The sequence below is a fragment of the Eucalyptus grandis genome, chromosome 10 (assembly GCF_016545825.1).
Source record: "Eucalyptus grandis isolate ANBG69807.140 chromosome 10, ASM1654582v1, whole genome shotgun sequence".
Taxonomy (NCBI): Eukaryota; Viridiplantae; Streptophyta; class Magnoliopsida; order Myrtales; family Myrtaceae; genus Eucalyptus; species Eucalyptus grandis.
The window spans coordinates 7,320,228-7,340,207 of record NC_052621.1 but is presented as its reverse complement, the minus strand read 5'-3'; the positions used below and the strand labels follow the sequence as shown (position 1 = coordinate 7,340,207).

Here is a 19,980-nt window from a genome sequence, read left to right as displayed (position 1 = left end):
TCTGCAGAACAATTCATCCAGCGACCCAGCTGGAGGGAACGGGAGAGGGGAACTGGGAGAGAGAGAGGGAGAGAGAGAGAGGGAGAGAGAGGTCCTATTCCGGGTCCTCCAATCTCTCTCTCGTCGAACATTCCTTGATCCACCATCGCCTTCTCTCTCGTAACGTCCGACCCCGATCAGAATCTCTCCACGTCGGGTTCGTATTCTCTGCTCTCGACTCTTTATCAACATGTATTTCGGTTTCCTCCTTTGTCTCTGCGGTTATAGCTCCAGTCTTTTCATTTTTTTTGGGGAGTACCCATCTCGTCAAAATCCAGTCTTTGCCTCTCAAGCTCTTGAATATTGGCTGTGAGATTGAGTGAACCTTGTCAAGAAGCTTGCTTCTGATATACCCTTTTCTCGCGTTCGCAGGGAGAATTCTCAACTGTCTGAAATTAAGAGGGGTTCTTTTATTTTTTTTTGAGAAGGATTTGATCTTACGTCGGAAGCCAGTGCTTGTGGACAAAGGGTTTTGATCATGGGTAGGAAAGATTTGCAGCTTTTTGATGATAGGAAGGATGGGTTCTTCTCTATTAATAACTTGGGCTATCAGTGGAGTTCTGTCGATCCTGATATGTGTCCTGTAGGTGGGTTATTTGCCAGTGTAGGCCAAATGGGGATGAATTTCGGTTTATCGCCAAATTCGCCTAATAACTGTGATGTCGGGGGTGTGAATAGCATAAAACTGACCTGCCCTGATTTTATGATTAAGTACGTGTCGTCTCCAGAGGGTATTCGGATTGTCGGTGTCCCAGAGGAGGAAGAAACTGTGCGCAATAAAAAGAGTGGGCTTAAATTGAAACTAAAGGTGAAAAACCCTTCGTTGAGGAGGTTAATTAGTGGGGCAGTGGCGGGGGCTGTTTCACGGACCACAGTAGCACCTTTGGAGACGATAAGGACACATCTGATGGTAGGAAACAGTGGGCATTCTACTACTGAGGTGTTCCAGAATATTGTGAAGACTGATGGGTGGAAGGGATTGTTTAGGGGTAATTTGGTTAATGTGATTCGGGTTGCCCCTAGCAAGGCCATAGAGGTAAAGTTGTTTTTATTTACTTTTTGAAAGTTAAATTGACTTCTTGGGACTTTTTTGCGTCTAATCGGTTGAAATTAAGCATGCTGTCCTGCTTTGTTCATTAGTTCCCTCAATATTCTCTGTTTAGGAGATCTTTGGGCAAATCTTCTGACGTTCGTTCGTTTGTTTGTCATCCATTTTGTCCATTGCTCTCCTTTCTGGCCATGGTAGACACATGTACCATAAATGGCGCTATTGCTTCGTGTGGTTGTTTATTTTTGGTAGAGGTCATGCATTGTCTGCTTTGCTATTTTCGATATTCCTGCAAAGCCACTCAGCAATCTCTGTCTGTTTGTAGTCTCTCGATTTGACAGCACTGTTTCTTAAATGGAATATTGTGCCTTTGTAGAGCTGAGAATTGTCCATCTGTGTTTAACCAGGCCAACAGGACATAGTAAACCATAAGACATGCTTTGCTTAGGATTTTCTGTCAACTTAAGCTAGACGAATCTAATGTATTGTTGATTGCATGTTTGTGAAAAATTTTATGAATTAATTGGTCGATTGAAAAGACTTTGACTGAGTTGGATTTTGCACTTACTTGATGACTCACGATGCTTTTATCCTTATGTTGGTCAGTTAAATAACCTTTGCATCATCTGGGGCTTGTGACATGGCTGTAGCATTGATAATTTAGGCCCATGCTTTGCTCATCATGGTTGAGTACATGTCCAATATCACAATTAGTTTCTAGCTTTGTGCTTTATAGGATATTCTGTCAACCTTTTTTTTTGCATATAAGCATTGTGTTCCTTGTGAGACAAGTTGAAATGTTTGTCTTTAATGGGAATTTATAAAATTTCTTCACACTCACATGAAAAGTGAGGAGGGATGGTCCTAGTATCCTTTACACTGAAAATACTCTGGTGACAGTAAAAGCTTGTAACCTTACTGATTTGGTTACGTTTCTTGAACTAATGAATGAATCACTTTTTTCTTAAGATTTAAGTTAGAAAATTTATTCTGCATAATTATATTGGTTTTTAATTTTCACATTTATCACACAAATGTAGCTGGAGTAATCATATTATCTTTATTCCATATGAAATGAAAGATATGATATCCTTCATTTCCTTGGCAATTAATCTTCCACTCAAGGGATGATGCATTGTATTGTTAGCATCATCAGGTATTGATTAGTTTCTTGAAAGCCAAGGATGATAATGTTCCTCTTTGGAAAACACTCTATTTTGCCAGCTCGCACAGTTGATGGTGCTATTATGTTAATTAGAGATTAGGGTGGAACCAATGCTTTTCTTTCTGTTTTTCTGTTCTCATTCATTTAGAGTGGAACCAGTGTTTTCTTTCAGATATAGTTGATCAATTGTCAAATATCACACTAAATTATAATTGACAGCAGAATCTCTCTTTGATAGACCTGAGCACTAGTACCTGTTGCTCTATGATTAATTACATAACCTCCTAGGTTGGTCTTTTGTGTTGAGTGTTCAAATGCTACCAAATGTCTTGAGGTCTCTTAAACTTGTGTTGGTCATGGGTACATAGAATGGTTGAGAAGCTGCTTGCTATTTAAGTGTATCGTTGGTGGATAATCTTGTTATAAATCCATTCCTAATCCCATTCTGTCCCTAAGAGGGGAAATAAGGAGGAAAATGACCAAGAAGAGGGGGAAAAACAACTTCAAGAGTTACTAACCACGATTCACTGAGCTCCTTATTTTTAAGTTGACTAGGCTTTTTCCTTTATCTATGCAATCAAACGTTTCAAAGGCATGGGTAGAGCTACTTCCTCACTAGGCATATCCTCACTAGTACCTGTTGCACATCATCTTTGACAGCAGAGGCAAGTCTTGAAAAAAAATTAATATCATTGCTTCCCTATCTGCCCATCATTAGTGCAGAGCTTTATTAATTTGACTAGCCTCTCATTTAATAAGCCAAGGTTCCCTTTTATCTTCATGCATTAAGACAAATTGTGTCAGGGAGTTCCTTTTGTACCCCGCTAGGGATGTTCTTTGGTTACATGTACTTAGAAGGTTTCTATTCTTCCGGTGCAGCTATTTGCATATGATACAGTCAACAAGCAGCTGTCACCCAAACCTGGGGAGCAGCCGAAACTTCCAATCCCTGCGTCATTAGTTGCTGGGGCCTGTGCTGGTATCAGTTCAACGTTATGCACATACCCTCTTGAGCTAGTCAAAACTCGTCTGACGATACAGGTACTGGTCAAAAGCTTGCTTGGTATTTAAAGTGTGCAAACTTGCATCAATTTATATGTTCCCGCTAAAACTGCAGAGAGGGGTTTATGATGGTCTCTTTGATGCGTTCGTGAAAATAGTAAGAGAGGAGGGTCCAGCAGAGCTCTATAGAGGCCTGGGGCCTAGCGTCATTGGGGTCATCCCTTATGCTGCCACCAACTATTTTGCCTATGACACATTGAGAAAAGCGTATAGGAAGGTTTTCAAGCAAGAGAAGATTGGAAATATCGAGACCCTCTTGATTGGTTCCGCGGCAGGGGCTATTTCGAGCAGTGCAACTTTCCCACTGGAGGTGGTGCGTAAGCACATGCAGGTTGGGGCATTGAGCGGGAGAAAGGTATATAGGGACGTGATCCATGCTTTCATGAGTATCCTTGAGCAGGAAGGAATTGGAGGCTTATATAGAGGTTTGGGCCCGAGCTGCATGAAGTTGGTGCCTGCTGCTGGGATATCATTCATGTGCTACGAAGCATGTAAGAGGATATTGGTGGAGGATGATGAGGATGCTTAGAAATAGATTTTGCGAGGAGCATGGAGTTTTAGGTTTTCGGTTTTTTGGCAGAGAGGAGCTGGTTTTGAGCCATCTCTTAGTTTACTAACCGCAGGCATGTATTTTTTGCGTCTACTTTCTTGGTTTGCATCTTTTTCGCATAAGGAGGTCGCCGTTGACGTGATTGTCACGATTTTTCAAGGTGAGTTATGATTTTCAGTCTCTTTCATTGTAGCGGTGACGGTGCATTAGATTTACATTGTGAGTAGGGATGATGTTCCCGGTTCGGTCCGGTTCCACCTTGGAACCGAGAACCAAACTGGGAGCACCGGTTCCCAAAATTGCGAATCGTGGACCGGACCGTTTGGTCCTAGGATGGGTCCGGTCCGGTCCAACAAAATAGGCTCTATTTTTTTGCACTAAAGAGTGACCGTGCTCCGGATCGATCAATCCAATTCGGTTCTCTGGCGATTCAACAAAACTAATAACACATTTCTACGTGTAAAATATTCAAACTTCACTTGAGTAATTGACACTTTGTGTGTTTCACACTTAACTTTAACCATGAAAGCCGTGAATAATTTGGTTAAAGGTTATGCTTGGCTTAGATTTTATAGACAATCTCTGCTCTTTAAATGTTTAGTCGATGTGGAAAGAGGCTTGAAGTGTCTTGTGGGTCTCTTGGAGCCTTGGTCCCACATTGAGTAGAAGATGGAACTAACAGAAAATGAGAAAGAAAATTGACAGAAACTGAGAAGGAATTGGAGGAATTTTCTGTATTGTGTATTGATTGCTGTGTTTGTACATGTATTAGACGCCTATTAATAATACAAGAAAAGAGTACGATAGGAAAGAATATGCAAAATATGTTTCCTATACTACTGTTCTAATATCCAATCTCACGGATTCATAGAATCAGTTAATTCGTATTTAGATAATTAGAATAAAAAACAAATCATATTTCCAACGGAAACTAACAAGGAGATTTTTTCTATAGATAAAAGAGTAACAAAAATAGTTTTAATGGTCTCTTTTGGCCATGTAAGATGATGCTACCTCAAATTGCAATTTTAGTTGTAATAAATTATCATGTTTATATATTTTTATTAATTCTATGCATATAAATTATAAATAAAAAAATTAGTCCGATCTAGTCGGTCCGGTTCGGTCCGGTTCTCACCTTGGAACCGTGAACCGGACCTACCGGCCACCGGTTCCAAGATTAGGATTGGGGATTGGACCGCCGACCGTGGGAACCGCCCAAAATCGGTTGGTTTGGTCCGATCCAACTGATTCCCCGGGTTCGAAAAGTTCCCATTGCACACTCCTAATTGTGAGGCTCTCGAAAGTACAGGAGAAAAACTGACTTAATGTCTCAAAAATGGTTTTTGTGTATTATGCTTGAGAGCATTGGGACATACGAGATATGTTGTTAGAGGGAAGCATCGGTTATTCATATTTTCAGGTTGGGTCAGGTCAGATCTAGGTAGGGGTGATCGGGTCCAAGGTAGGTAAGGTCTAGACCTATACCATCGATTTCCCTTTTCTGGACCTTGTACCTGACCCTGTTTGTATTAGATCCTATACTCAACCCATCCTGTTTTTCCGGTTCGATTCCAGAGTCAATCTTATTTTCACTAGAACCTGTTTTACAATCTCCTAATATCCTATATGACTTTGAATTTTATATTAATATGTGAGAAAATAACATAATTTTCATAATTTGTATTGAATCATTAAGTACTTGTAATAAATAAATATATGAACTTTTTGATTAAACGAAAAATTAAGGATCCGTAGGGCTAATTATAATAAATAAAATCATAAAACAAAAAATTAGCAATAAACATGGGTCTAATATTAATCAATTCCCATAACTATTACATGAAACTACTTATTTATGTAAACATAACTCATACAAAAGAGAAATTATGCGAGCCAATTCATATGGTACACAAGAATTTGGTGGTAACGAATACTGTTCATCTGTTGGACGGTGCGAGAGGAAGCCGATGAGGGAGGAAAGAAAGTGAGGAAGAGGAACGACAAGGGAGGAATGTCGTGCGTGTTTGAAAGAGCCAAGAGGAAAAACGCCGTGTGATTGTGAGAATAAGAATAAAAATTGCGGAAAAAAAAAAAAAAAAAGATTTTGGACTTCTATTAACAAAACCGGTTTGGGAACCAAAACCGGTCTAGGAACCGGTTTTCAAGTGGGTAATCACTCGAAATCTGTTCCCGAACCGGTTTAAACTAGTTCCAAATTTTGGGAACTAGTACTTGGACTGGTTTCAACGGAAACCGGTTCCCAGCCCTATTTTTCAGGTGAAGGGGTCCGGTTCCTGGATATACCCAGTCCGGCTACACACCCCTAGGTCTAGGTAGGGATGACTGTACCCATGCCAGGCCAGTGGAGGGACTAACTGCCCGATGGTGCAAGGCGGTGCCCACCGCACTGGGATGATGCAAGGCCAAATTATTTTTTCAGCCACTGGATGCATTGCAAGAATGAGCATAAGAATGTACTGATCCATGTCCGAAAGAAACAACTCGTACCAAAGAGCCCTCAAATTTTTTTGCTTATCAAATTCAAACAGGCTTTCGGAAGCCTGAACTCCTCAAGGGCTCGCAAATGACAATAAACTTAAAGGTAAGAGCCAGCAATTTTCACTACGAAATATCCATTTACCATTGTCCAGTCTCGGAGAAACAGTGAATAGACCATATTTTTCATAACTGAAATACTGACGAGACGGGATTTAGAGCAATCTCCTAGAAGGACTATAGACAACTCCATGACTAATGTTCACTAAAATTTCAAGTCCGAAAACCCTCACTGTAGTAGTACAAGCTGGAACGACGAGTAGCAGAAAGCACAGCTCCCCCTCCAAGATACAACATGAATTACTTCATTGCATGAACCCAACTGGTGGCTTGGTATCTATTATTTACATCACAACAAGCACGAAGTAGTCGGCTCTTACCAGCACCATAAACAAACGTTACTACTCCTGACTAGCAATTGATGCCACATTGACCTTTTGCAGAAGCTTTCGTGGCGTCAGAGGTGAATGGATCAATGCGCACCCAAAGCAGAGAGAAGATGGAAGCAAGCAGTATTGACCACACGATCACGATGGTGGGGGTACGATTTTGCCGGCCTACCAAACCCTTCAAGAATGGATAAAGATGAGCAATAACCCATATGGCAAAGAAGAGCTTTCCGAAGAGTGGACCCCATGACTGATAGCCACTGTTGATGGCGTATGAGACACCGGCTACAATGCCCACCAAGTTCACTATGAGGACAGTGGTTGGGGGAATGAGAAGTGATGTCCACTTGAACACATAGAGCTCCGCGAAATCCCCATCTTCGTCCGATGCCTTTGAAGTGACAGTGAAGTTGGTGTCGATTCCAGCAAGAACTTTCAAGAGCCCTTGAAACACGGCAAAAAGATGAGCTGACGTGCCCCCGATGACCCAAAACTGTTCATTCCTCCACCAATCCTCAATACTCACTCCACTCCATCTGAGCTCAAGGATTCCGGTAGCAAAAATGGAGACAAAGAGGAGAATGAACCACATACTAGCAAAGTTGCTAATCTGCATTAACAAATTAGTAGATATTTGTTACAGCAGCATAAAAATGAAACAGCATTCAGGTTGGTGTTTTAAGGTACACGTACACCCATACTATTGCTTAAAGTCCTTGCCACATCAAGGGCTTGTTTGTTTTGAAATAAGTTCAAGTAAAAAAGCAATGTTTTCCAAACTCCCAGAGGTTGAACTGGTCATCAAACCGGTTTCCGGTTCATCTGGTTTAACCGGGCAAGTCAAGTTTTTTTTTTTTTTTTTTTGGTAAGTACCGGGCAAGTCAAGTTGGTGACATCATTACTACAAAAAAATAAAAATAAAAATCTGGAAAACATCCTGAATACTTAGCACAATGATGAATGTCTTAATGAGATGAACTTAATGTCTTAATGATAATAATGACAGAACATTCTAAAAACACAATTATGTTCACATATAAGAAAATATAATGTCACAACTTAAATGGACACAAAAAATTTCTTTAAAGGGGCTCCTTTGAGTGGCAAAATGCCTAAGAAGACATTACATCACAAGAAAAGTCCAAGAAAGGCTTCATGGAAGAGAGAGGTCATTCATTTTTGTTTTTTCTCATGAAAAAGACAACGGGACCCTAGTTTCTTTGTGGCTTTTACTTTTTCCAGCTTCGGTCGACAATGAGCTGAAGATTTGATTGGGATTTGAACCATCGGGTCCCAAAATCAAGCCTTTCACTAAAATCCTGGTCCAACCGTGCAAATTCAGGTCATACGGTTCTTCTGGGTTTGACCGGGTTTTGACAAAAATAAGTCTAGGGATTCAACTGAAGCGGACTGACTGGCTCCTGGTTCAACCAGCTAGTCTGGTCTAGAATTAGAAACATTGGCAAAAAGTTATGGAAAAAGTATGTGACTCGGATGTGTTAATATTCATATATAGTAAAAATTTCAGAAGTTGTCTGCCAGAAAAAAGTCAAAAGTAAATCCATTGTAAGATTTAGACCAAGCAAAAAACCTATATTTAGACATACCCTAAAACAGCAGTAGAAAAAGCTGGAACAATTGTAATTGATGGGAGCCACTTACCTCTGGGATGATAAATTTTCCAGTAAGAAGGCAAAATGCAGGCAGAATGCAATAAGCAATCAGAGGGATTGAAGTGAGGGGATACACAATGGTATTTATATATGCCAATCTCTCCAACCACTTCAGTCTCCCATTGTAACCATACCATATAGGACAATGCCTGCTTAGTAAAATCTCAATGGACCCCAATGCCCATCGAAGAACTTGGTTCAGACGATCTGAAAGATTTATGGGAGCGGAACCCTTGAATGCTGGGCGTGGAGGCATACAGTAAATGGAGATCCAACCTCGAGCATGCATCTTAAACCCTGTTAAGATATCTTCTGTGACAGAACCGTATATCCATCCAATCTGCCAGCAAATAAAATGTAAGTGCCCAGAAGAAAGACATTGAGAATGTGGTTATGATAATATAGATGCCGTAGTAAATTGCTATGTAACCAACCTCTTTGCCCCACTCAGTCTTGTCCTCATAGCCACAGCTGATAACATGAATTGCTTCCTTCAAAAGAGTTGCTGGATTAGTAGATGGTGGAAGCCCTCCCTGTTCCATGAATGTTGCTGCAATGAAGACTGGCGATTGACCAAAGCGCTTCTCTAAGCTTTTCTGGGACATAAGCAGTGATCTCTCATCATCATAACCTGCACGACAGAAGCAAGACATTTAGCCAAAGTCAACATGAAAGCTGTATTTATTCACCTTCCCATCATTCAGTGACGAATACGACTATCCCAGAAACCCTCAAGGACTAATGGGAAGTGAGCTAGACCAAAAAGTGTAAACCTTATTGATGAGCTGCATAGACAAAAAACAGCAGCAAAAGCAAACCACATCTCAGGCCTGGCACAGATGGGTAGGTAGTGAATACTAGGGGCCTGAGATAACTCTAAAGAATTTGGCACATCAGTCATGGTAAGAACCAGAATACCACAGACTCAGGATGCCTTACTTAGAGAAAATTTACCAGGTTGAAAGTATATAAACCTTGTCTCCAATAAACCTATTGGACTTCTCTTTCTGTTACTTTAATTAAACAAATTGGGGAACTCTATCTAAAAACTAAGACACACTGAATTTACTAGGGCCCCTACCTTCCATCCCCTCCTCAATATCCTCCATGTTGAATATTGGAATGTTGGATTCAGTTCTTTTGACAGCTCTCTTCTTGTCGATGTAATTCTTGTCACCACCCTTTCCTTTCTTTCTGGGACCACAACAGCTTTTAACAATAATATTTGGTTCCAAATCTGCCTCAGTCAATACTGGGTCATACCCATATAGGGCCTGCCTGTTGAAACAGCATCCAGTTCCCACATAGACAGGCCCTTGGATTCCATCAAGTCCTTTCAAGTTAATCTACATAAAATGGAGAGTCAGAGAGCAATGTAGTCGAGGATAACAGAACCTGAGATAACCTACTTTGAAAATGAAGTTAACCTACATCAAAGAAGACAATATTCCGGTTAGCATATCGATCATGCAAGTCAATGCCGTCAAAACGCTGTGGAAATTGGACATAGCATGTCTTCTTTCCAAGAGCAGGATCCATCATAAAGCACATTGCTTCTTTAAGAGCTTTGCTGTTGTTGAAGTAGTGATCACAATCAACATTCAAAAGATATGCTCCATTGGTAAGGACAGCTGAAACACGAATCTGTTTAACAAAGATAATAATGAATTACAATGCTACAAATGCATACAAGAAAAAGAAATCTGCAACTCTCTGCTTATTTCATATGAGAAGAGTGATACCATCTACAGCTGCAAATATTTGCAGAGTGACACCTCTCACACCAACAAAGCATCATTTTAAAGAAATATTTTAGACTTTTTGTTTCCTATAATTCTTCTGGGAGTTTGGGAGCATGGCAACACAAATGATCAAAACTAAAAGGGAATATTGGATGTAGTAAACAATAAAAATGAAGTTCATAACATTCAGAATAAGCTTGATGACCATGCCCAAGTAATACATGTGACTTTTGCAACTTTCAAAGCCATTCACATGATCTTTTCTTTTCAAGGCTATATTAGAAAGCTGTGTAAAGAGGAACTAGAAGAAAATTATACCAAGGCATTCATTGCCCCAGCCTTTTTGTGATGCTGAAAACCAGGTCGCTTTTCTCGAGAAACATAGACAAGTCTTGGTAACTCATTTCCATCTGTATCAAGCCCGCCACTGTGACCCAAGAAAACCTGCATCACCAATAAAAGATTAAGAGAAGTCTCAGGGACGGACTTAAATTGACTCTGGTCATGATGAAGTCTCAATTCATATAATTGTAAATGTATCCAATTTTTTCTTTAGCAAAATAAATCAAACTGAGCCTGCTGCTGTAAAATGAAGCAATTTAAGCAATTCACTTCAAAACATAATGGGTGAAAACCAAACGTTTTGAGTAATTTCAAAACACGCTGGATGATCCCTCAATCCTTCTTAAATAGAGCTATCCTGCTCAAATCTAATAGTAAGTATCCAAGTGTACCTGAATCATTCCTGGATGATCCCTGGGGTTGTTTCCAGGCCAGGGAGTGCCATCTTGCATTGTCCATCCTTCTTCTGGCACCTTCTGCGCTTTGGCAACTAAAGCATTGATCCGCACCTTAAACTCTTCATATTCTCTCTGTAGATTATATGCAGGAAAACATAAACTTTTAGGTTTGTCACTGTAGGTAAGAGACAAACAGGAAATTTCTGCACAAAATTTTTAAGTATTAAAACAAAACAAGAATAATGGCACATTAATTTCAAAAATATGGAAGCACAAACCCCCACAATTGAGAAAAAAATTTCCTCAAGAATTTTAAAAAAACCACATGAGCATTGGTTGATTTTTCAATTGTTTAGTTTTATGTCTTATCATATGGACGTCTAATTCAAGTTGTTCTGCTCTATAATGCTTCTTTACATAACAATATGCCTTCACCTTCACAAAAGTCCTAGTAGCTCACTTCAGGGGTCAAAGTACTTAATTAAACACAACATGAGAAACTATGAAGTGCTCAGTCCAGCATTTGTATTTTAGTTTTTCATAGGGCTCGGTTTTGGTGGGCTCGTTGGGTGGACGCTCAAAACCAAAGCCACAGCAGTGCTCTACCTTTCTGAAAGCAATGATTGTTACTAGAAATTTCTTTTCTCCGTGTAAAAACAGACATCTAGTTGTCCCTCATGAACTCATGATAACTAAAACACATTGGCAATGCCAGTAGACATCACGTTGTTAAATTTAATTCCCAGTGGGAACTTCAGAGCATTCATCCACAATCTTCAACTTTACAAAACATGATGATGTGATGTAGAAGCAATGGTTAGATAAACAAATTGACTTAAAGAGAACCAACAATTGGTGTACTGCCACAAAACTAACCTTCATTGCCCTGCGTTCCTTTACAAAAGATGGCTGTATCTTGTCCTTCAAGTAATCTATTTTTTGGGCAAAGTAAAATTCAGGGGCCCTAGGTTCGATGTTGTGCTTCTTGCAGAAAGGCACCCACTTCTTTGCAAATTCCGCAGTCTCTGAAAGTGCTTCAAAGGTCAACATTGCTGATCCATCATCGGAGACATAGCATGAAACTTTATCGACAGGGTAATCCACGGCAAGTATGGACAAGACGGTGTTGGCAGTTACAAGAGGTGGCTCTTTGAGTGGATCCACCGTACTAACAAAGATATCAATAGGAGCCAATTGAGAAGGTTCCCCCTCACGGTCATATCTGTGATTGAAAATGATGATTAAGATGATGAAAATACTTGCAAATATACTCATTTTAAAATACAGCGAAGATAAAATTAGCTCACCTCAATGCTAGCCTGTCAAGGTAAGTCTCACGGTTTATCGGAAACCATTTTGGGAACTGATCCAAAAGCCAAGATAAGGCAAACCAGATCTCACAGATAACTGATGTTAGCCACAGTGGATAAGCATCTTTCACAGGGTGTGTGGCACGATATTGCAAGAAGAAGCCCAAAATAATCAGACGAAGAATAATCACAACACGATAAGGGGTGAGATGTGATGATGATATAGGCACTACGCGGCTCAAAGGTAGACGAGCATCGTTGGCCCTGAAGAGATCAAATGAAAGTCAACTTTGCTTTGCAATGAATGAAAGCTATGATAAGCAGTCAATAACATTTGCGCCCAAAAATAGAACTGTTACTCCATGGGCATATTGGGACACAAACGCAGTTTCTTTATCTCTTTGGGGTTATGAATGCAAGAAGTGAATGCATACAAACTGTATATTGACAAATGAACCGGCATATTCCTCCTGAAACCTTATATATTCTACATGAAATTTCTTACATCTGAAGTTCTTCTCCATTAGAGCCAGTTCCTTCTATGTCTCCTTTTCCTTCCGGGAATCTACTGGTCATGTGGGGGATGTTCTTTTCCTGCTTGAGTTTCCAACTTTCAACCCTTTCTTTCCAATCAACATTTCCAAGGCCATAAGAGTTCAAGTCCCTGGAGGGGTCCACAATTCGCACAGGAACTATAACAGCAGAAAGCATCGTCAACCAATATAATCCATGCTTATCCAATGCAAGTGAACAGCTGCTGAATTAAAATTCAAATTACTATTTACCTGGCTGTCTAGGATCAACAGAATGAACTGAATGCCTATCAGAAGGGCCCAAAGGTCCAGATGTTGTCCGAACAGATTGGTTGTCAGGTGTAGCACAGGGGATTTCACCAGATATCTGAAATATTTTATTTTATCAGGATAAGGAAATTTTTGCAGCTTAGCTGCTTTAGATGGACTTCAATAACATATCATATTCTGGGACAATGTCTCGGTTGCAATGTAACTAAAGATAAGTCACTAGGTTTTATGACTCACAAAAAGCTAGAGAAACTTTTCTAAGTTCTGAAAGATTGAATGGTAAGACAGACATAACTTGATTCTCTAAAGAAGAAAGGATTCTTTTCACGCTTCATCTAAAGCATTGTCAAAGCATCTATCATTGAATATAAATTTTTGACTTTTCCACCGGAACAACAAAGCTACCATCCAAAAGATAAAATGGAATACAAAAGAAGAAAATGTTATCACGCATTATTTGTTAGCTACTTGGAAAAAGGGGTTTTTAAGTTCCCACACTATATATATGCCCAAGTAATGGAAAGACTATCGATTGCCCATATTTATGTTTCCAGTGCATCCTGGTCCCCTGCAAGTTAAATGCTTTTTGCGAGTTTTGGCAGTACATGGTAAGTTTAAAGATCAGGTACATATGTAATCTCAAAGATTAGTATATTTAAATTAGACATTTATAGTGACAGTTGTGGAATATGTGATGTTGCATTTCAATGGCCCCAATCACTATTATTACTTGGAAGCAGCCACGAATTATGCGTTGCATTCTCATTATTCTCATGAACTATGTGTTATGTGGTCATGAACTCAAATAATGGACCAATGTTCTTTTCCCATTTTGTGATAAATAGCCAAATGAATGCTGTTAATGTTCCTTTCACTTTTCGCAATAAAAAAGACTATTGTTTCCATTGAATTGCGTGTGCCTATCACCGTTGCTTTGCAACAGAGTAAGTATGGAGAGATAGCTCTGAAGAAGATGGCAATAGCCTGGTTCGCTCTTCATGATGGGGAGGAGTAACCACTTGATAGGGTATTAACATGGCAGGAAGAAAAAGACAGATTTGCTCTGCTGGTCTAGCAATTAGGATGAGGGAGCTGTCTCAAGTATCTACTTTTAATCCCATGTGCAAGTCCTTTAGTACATTAATGAATGCTTCAAGTAATCAGCTAGTCTAATTTCTTTAATCATTGAAGATCAACCAAACAATATAATTCGAGAAGGAAGCTTGAGGTGGTCTAATTGCTTACTGGCAGTCCATTAGTGAGAAGGGGGACTGGATGTTGAGATTCACGTCTAGAAGAAGACGAGAGGTCAGGATCTTCTCCCTGCCATTGGCGCCTCCTGGCATTTCCTCGGGTGTAGCTGAACTCGTTCTCTAAATCATCGACACCATCTTCGTCATCATCTCCTTCCACTCGAGGACTCCCTGAAAGACTTTGCCTTGTTAACTCGATCCGAGTTAAGAAGGATGAGGAACAGGATAGGTGCATTTACAAATAAGATAGAAAGAGCTAACCTTTTTGCCTTTTGTAGCGAGTCTTACACTGAGGACAACACTGGTTTCCATCTTTCCTCTCATACTCATAACAGGGACGGCACACTGGGAATGCACACTCATTACACGCAACAAACACATCACCACTGGCCGAAAGTCCAACGGTATCACCACAAATCTGACACATCTGGCCATCCAAGTGCTTCAGGGGCTTGGGCTGCATAATGTACGGCAATCAACAATTCAGCCTCCACCACAGAAAGATGGCGGCCAATTCTCACGCGTGTGAGATTATAAAAGGCATTACTCGGACCAAGGATTAGAAAGTCTAAAACTAGATTTCCATATCCTTGACGCACTTACCAATGGCCGCATCATTTACCAAATAAATCGTAAAGACAACAAAGGAAATCTTAACGAAGCCCAGTACAAACTATACACTAGAACCCATTAACGCTCTCAAAAGTAACAGTCCAAATGGGACGAGCGATCACCAGAAAGAGAAGAATCAAAGCCAAATCTAAGCAAACGTCAGGCCCTTGGCCAGGGAAGCAGGACCACTAACGATCTAATGGCAGGAACGGAGAACGCAGATTCTGAACCAGAACAGTAATCACAAGAAATACTCGATCTTTCCAATAATGCTCCCAAGAAGCGACCAACCATCCAAAAGTAGGCTCCACCGCTAGAGTTCCCAACAATTCCACGGCGCCTGGGAACTAAAACCCAACAGCAATGCCAGGATCTACACCGCTAACTTCGACGCGAACAAAGGACACCCACGAGAAATGAAAACAGAGCAGAGGGGAACAGCGGACTGAAAGAGACGAACCGCGCTGTCGGAGTCGTGGCGTATCCGGACCAGCTCGTTCCGCTTGTAGGATCCGGCCACCATCCCGGCATTCGCTTCCATGTCCTCCCCTCTCGCTCTCGCTCTCGCTCTCGCTCGCTCGGGGGCGATCGCGGTGCTCGACAAGCGGTTCGCGATTCCGGGTCTCGGAGAAGAGGAGATCGGCGGCGAGCGGCGGCGACGGTGCTACGCAATGGAGGGGGCAGCAGCGAAGGAGGTGTGGAGCGGGAGAGAGCGAACGTTTGGTGAAGAAGGGAGGGGAGGCTTCCTCGTCACTCCATCTCTATCTCAATTCTCTCTCTCTCTAACATCAGTCAGTCACTTCAGTTCCAGCTCTCACTCAGTGCTTTTTGTCTTTTCGTCATCTTATGTTTTCGTTTTGTTTCTTTTCTGTTTTTTTTTATAACAGAAAATAAGGGTTTTGTCGGCACTCGTGGTGCTCTCCGTACATAATTTTAAATTAATATCCTCGAAAATCTCAAACTGATATATATAATAAATTTATTTAAATTAATTTTTTAATCATAAGAAAACTTAAAATGGTATTTATGTGACAAATGCATCCCAAATTATCGTAAAAAAACCTAAATTAATATATTTATGATAAAATTACTCCAAATTAATATACTCTTCTATGACAAATACACCTTCCATTAAATTGGATTAACACTATAAAAATCACAAAAATCATATAATTGTGACATATGAAAAGTAAAATCCAAAAATGATACAATAATCAATTATCATGTATTATCAAACTTAGATTTGATAATAAAATTTAACGGAAACTAATGAAAGGTAAATTTTTCATAAGATAAATTCATTAAAGATGTACTAAATTTAGAATTTTTAATGATTAAAAAATTAATTCAAAGTAAATTTATTACATATATACCAGCTTAAGGTTTTTCAAAGTATAAACCTATAATTTTTCAAGGGAAAAAGACACTAGCAACTCTAAATTATACCCTTTGTTATACATTTACTTTGCCCAAGTGAAATATTTATCCTAAACTCATACCGATGTGACACATTTATCACCAAAAATCAGAGACTTATATTTGTATGACACAATTTGGATTGTCACATGAGTATAAGTTTAGAATTTTTTTGTGTCACAAAGAAACTTTGGAATAAATATATTATAATGGGTATAGTCTAGGGTCTTTAGTGACTTTTGTTCGAATTTTTTTTAGCATGGTCTCTCTATATTCAAACTCTACAAAATGTACATCTAATGGCAAATGTACTCGATTGCATGAAGTAGTCGAGTGTTTATCCAAACAATCAAGACATGCCAAACTCGCCAATGAAAGGATACTCTTTCTTCTTTTCTTCTATTTTAATGCAGTGTGCATCTAATCTTTTTCAAATACAACGATTTGCGTGTCTTGTGCATGTTGGATGTTCATGAGACACCCATATCTTTACTTGTAGGATAAGTAAGCATAAGTATGGTGGTGATCTGAATACATACTCAGAATGATGCTATACTAAGCTAAACTTAAGTGTTACTTTTTATGGGGTACGATGTAATGAATCCTGATAACTTATTGCATTTTTTAAAAGTTCAATTTGATTCATCCGGAGCATGGATGCTCATCTTAGTTCTTCAATTGTTCAAAAGATAAAGCTAGGTTGTCATTTCATTTATTAAGACATGAAACTACTCACCAATTTTTTATAGATCATACTTTTAAAGAAAATGGTCGCGCCATGACTCCAAGAAAATATCAATTTTAAAGGCTTGATATTCGATGAGATTCCATCATTTGACTAGCATTTGTATAGCAAAGAGTATTAAGACATAAAATAAATACCATGTCTTTCTCTAATGGTATGAGCGGGCAAAGATTTAGTTGGAGCCCAAAAACTCTATAAGCAATAGAGGATTCTTAGAAGCTGTAATCATTAACGGTTGAGTTATGAATGTTCCATTTTAGTCAATTGAATTGTAAATTTTCTAAAAAATGTTGTTATGGTGCAATCTCACCGTCAGCAATGCATGTTGTCACATCTACTGGATTTGGTCAACATTCTTGAAAAAGGAGTGGATGCCGCTGATTGTGAACAAACTGAAATCGCCTCTGAGTCTGCTCAGCAACCTCATCTGCCTTGCACGCCTGACAATGGTAACAGGGGGAAGACAGATCAGCTAAGAGGAAATTTCTACAGGCGGCCAAGAACAATAGCACAGAGAGGAGCACGACTACTTCACCGAATCTTAGCAGCGACACCCACCCACCCACACACCCACCCCACACACCCCCCTTCAAAGGAGTTGTAGCTTGCATTTGCAGGGATGATTTGGGAAGAATTATTGATGACTTTACTAAATCTGTGGAGGTGAGATCGGCTGAGCAAGCAAAGGTAATGGCTTTGGTTGAAACCCTAGATTTCATTTCCTCGAAGCTAGCCCCAAATATAACTAAAAAAGAGATACTCATACACCCTAACCGTAGTATAATGGTGAAAGGGATCCTCTCTTCAGAGACCTTTAGTTGGGAGATACAATCACTAGTGGACTGGGCAAAGCGAAAAATGGAACAAGTGTCGGGTATTACATTAGCCCATTGTAGTCGAACCACAAACAAGGTGGTTGATTGGTTAGCTAAAGCCCATCGAATGGACTGTCATACTAGGAATTGGGTTAATAACTCCCCCCTCCCCCAATCAGCTCTTTTGGATCTATTGTGTGTTGATGCTAGTGTTATATTTGCTAAAAATGTTTCCTAGTAAAGCAATTACGTTTGTTTGATAAAAAAAAAATTAAAAATGATTTTGACCTAAATCGAGAAATAAAACATTGACAAAAATCGATCGGCTAAGAAATCATCCCGAAAACAGAAGAACTTCGAACTTACAATAAAAGTGCAGAGAAAAAAAAGTGGGAACCGCCTTTGAAAATAAGCTTAGGAATGTCGTCACGTGAGTCCTTGAGCTTTTTCCGATTTTTGCAAAATTGGATATTTAGGCTTTTTCGATTTGGGCAATGCTAGTCCCTCCGTAAATTGGCCGGATAGGATGCTAAAGTGGCAGCCATATATTCCCACCGCATGATAAAATTTCTGTTTCTCTGTTCCCCAAAAAGGGTTTGGAAGTAAACCGTTTTAACGCAATTTGATTTCTCTATTTCAAAAACAGATTTCTATTCCGTAAATAGAGAAATTGAAGAAATCGAAAGTTTGAAGTTTTTAACTTCTCGTTTCGAAATAGAAATCGAAACCGAAATCAAACCATATAAAATAACCTTGCGCTTTCTTGCTAACTTAATTTACTCATAACCACAATTTCACAAATTATTGCTAATTTTCTTTTTCTTATTTTGCTCGTGTTTTTTTTATTTTTTGCATTTTTAATTTTTTTTTTTTGATAACTTCCTCTTTAGGATGAAAGGCAATGGAATGGGTCCCCAATTTTCAAAAACGACCAAAGTTCTTAAATGCTTACTTAAAAACAATGGGACTCTTTCCTTCTAGAAAAGGCACGCATATGGCCAGTTGAAGAAAAAGTTCTTACGTAATAGATGAATAAAAAACGTGCCTAGAAATTTAATCTTATTTTTTTACGGATTCAAAATTCTTGCAAAATCAGAATAATTAGATTGTTACACGATCTTAAATTTTAATTCGAAGGCAAGAGATTCAAGAGAATCTCTCTCTTTGCTATGCAAGGGCCATTAAAGGTTCATTGAGCAACAATAAAGAAATTAAGGATGAGCAACTGGACTGATTCAATTCGAGAATCAAAATAAACCGACCTTCCCCCGATTGGTTCCTAACCATAAACGTTACTTTAAGGTAGAATTCTCATATATTCCTTTACACCATTAATTTTATTTTGTTGATAATCTTGTATAATACTAGTTTTTGATAAAATGACAAAACTATATAGGCGCCATTGATGGCACCCATATTCATGCTTCTGCAGTACTTGTATGAACCTACACAGGATGAGCTTGCAAACGATACATTGACCAAGGAGAGAAACCAAATGAATATGTTTAGGAAAACAATTGCTAATAAAATGGCAAGGGATAATAATATGCCAGAAATTTCATGAAATTGTATTTTCAACTTTTGTAATATATTAGTATTATTTCGACTATTATTTTGTATTTGAGGATTTCCTATGTTGTTTTAGTATTATTTCGACTATTATTTTGTATTTGGGGATTTCCTATATTATTATCTAATCAATTTCTATTCCTAGAAATAGAAATTTTGTTCGTTATCAAACGGATTTTTGTTTCGAAATAGAAATTTTGAGTCGTTATCAAACGGGTTTTTTTTGCTCGAAACTTATCAGGAAATAGAAATTAAGAAATTGATTTACGGCCAAAAATCAATTTCATTTCAGAAATTTTGTCATGCGCAGCCTATGTGGCTTATTCAAATTTCAAAAATTAAGAAAAATAATGCTGAGATTTCAAAACGATGAAGATTGAAAATAAAATTAAAGAGAAAACCATATTCAGCTTGCCCCTACAAATAAAAGAATGTTCCCAATGTTGCTAGCCACTGGTCGCTAAAGATGGTGGCTAGGCCCTCACCATCG

The 19,980-nt window shown here is 39.1% G+C and overlaps 2 protein-coding genes across 2 annotated transcripts; one reads left to right on the top strand and one right to left on the bottom strand.

The window, feature by feature from the left end:
- The first annotated feature begins 5 nt into the window (after nt 1-5).
- LOC104437050 (adenine nucleotide transporter BT1, chloroplastic/mitochondrial) lies at nt 6-4,056 on the top strand. Its single transcript, XM_010049920.3, has 4 exons — nt 6-196; nt 412-1,075; nt 3,132-3,293; nt 3,370-4,056. Exons 2-4 carry the CDS (start codon nt 518-520, stop codon nt 3,841-3,843), a joined length of 1,194 nt encoding a protein of 397 aa, XP_010048222.1. The 5' UTR covers nt 6-196; nt 412-517; the 3' UTR covers nt 3,844-4,056.
- A 2,407-nt stretch (nt 4,057-6,463) lies between these two features.
- On the bottom strand, nt 6,464-15,751 carry LOC104437051 (cellulose synthase A catalytic subunit 1 [UDP-forming]). Its single transcript, XM_010049921.3, has 14 exons — nt 15,406-15,751; nt 14,595-14,790; nt 14,326-14,504; nt 13,063-13,177; nt 12,783-12,969; nt 12,275-12,541; nt 11,844-12,189; nt 10,962-11,099; nt 10,546-10,671; nt 9,917-10,129; nt 9,567-9,831; nt 8,920-9,116; nt 8,475-8,825; nt 6,464-7,422 (listed from the first exon to the last, which is right to left on the bottom strand). Exons 1-14 carry the CDS (start codon nt 15,484-15,486, stop codon nt 6,835-6,837), a joined length of 3,249 nt encoding a protein of 1,082 aa, XP_010048223.1. The 5' UTR covers nt 15,487-15,751; the 3' UTR covers nt 6,464-6,834.
- Between the last annotated feature and the right edge of the window lie 4,229 nt (nt 15,752-19,980).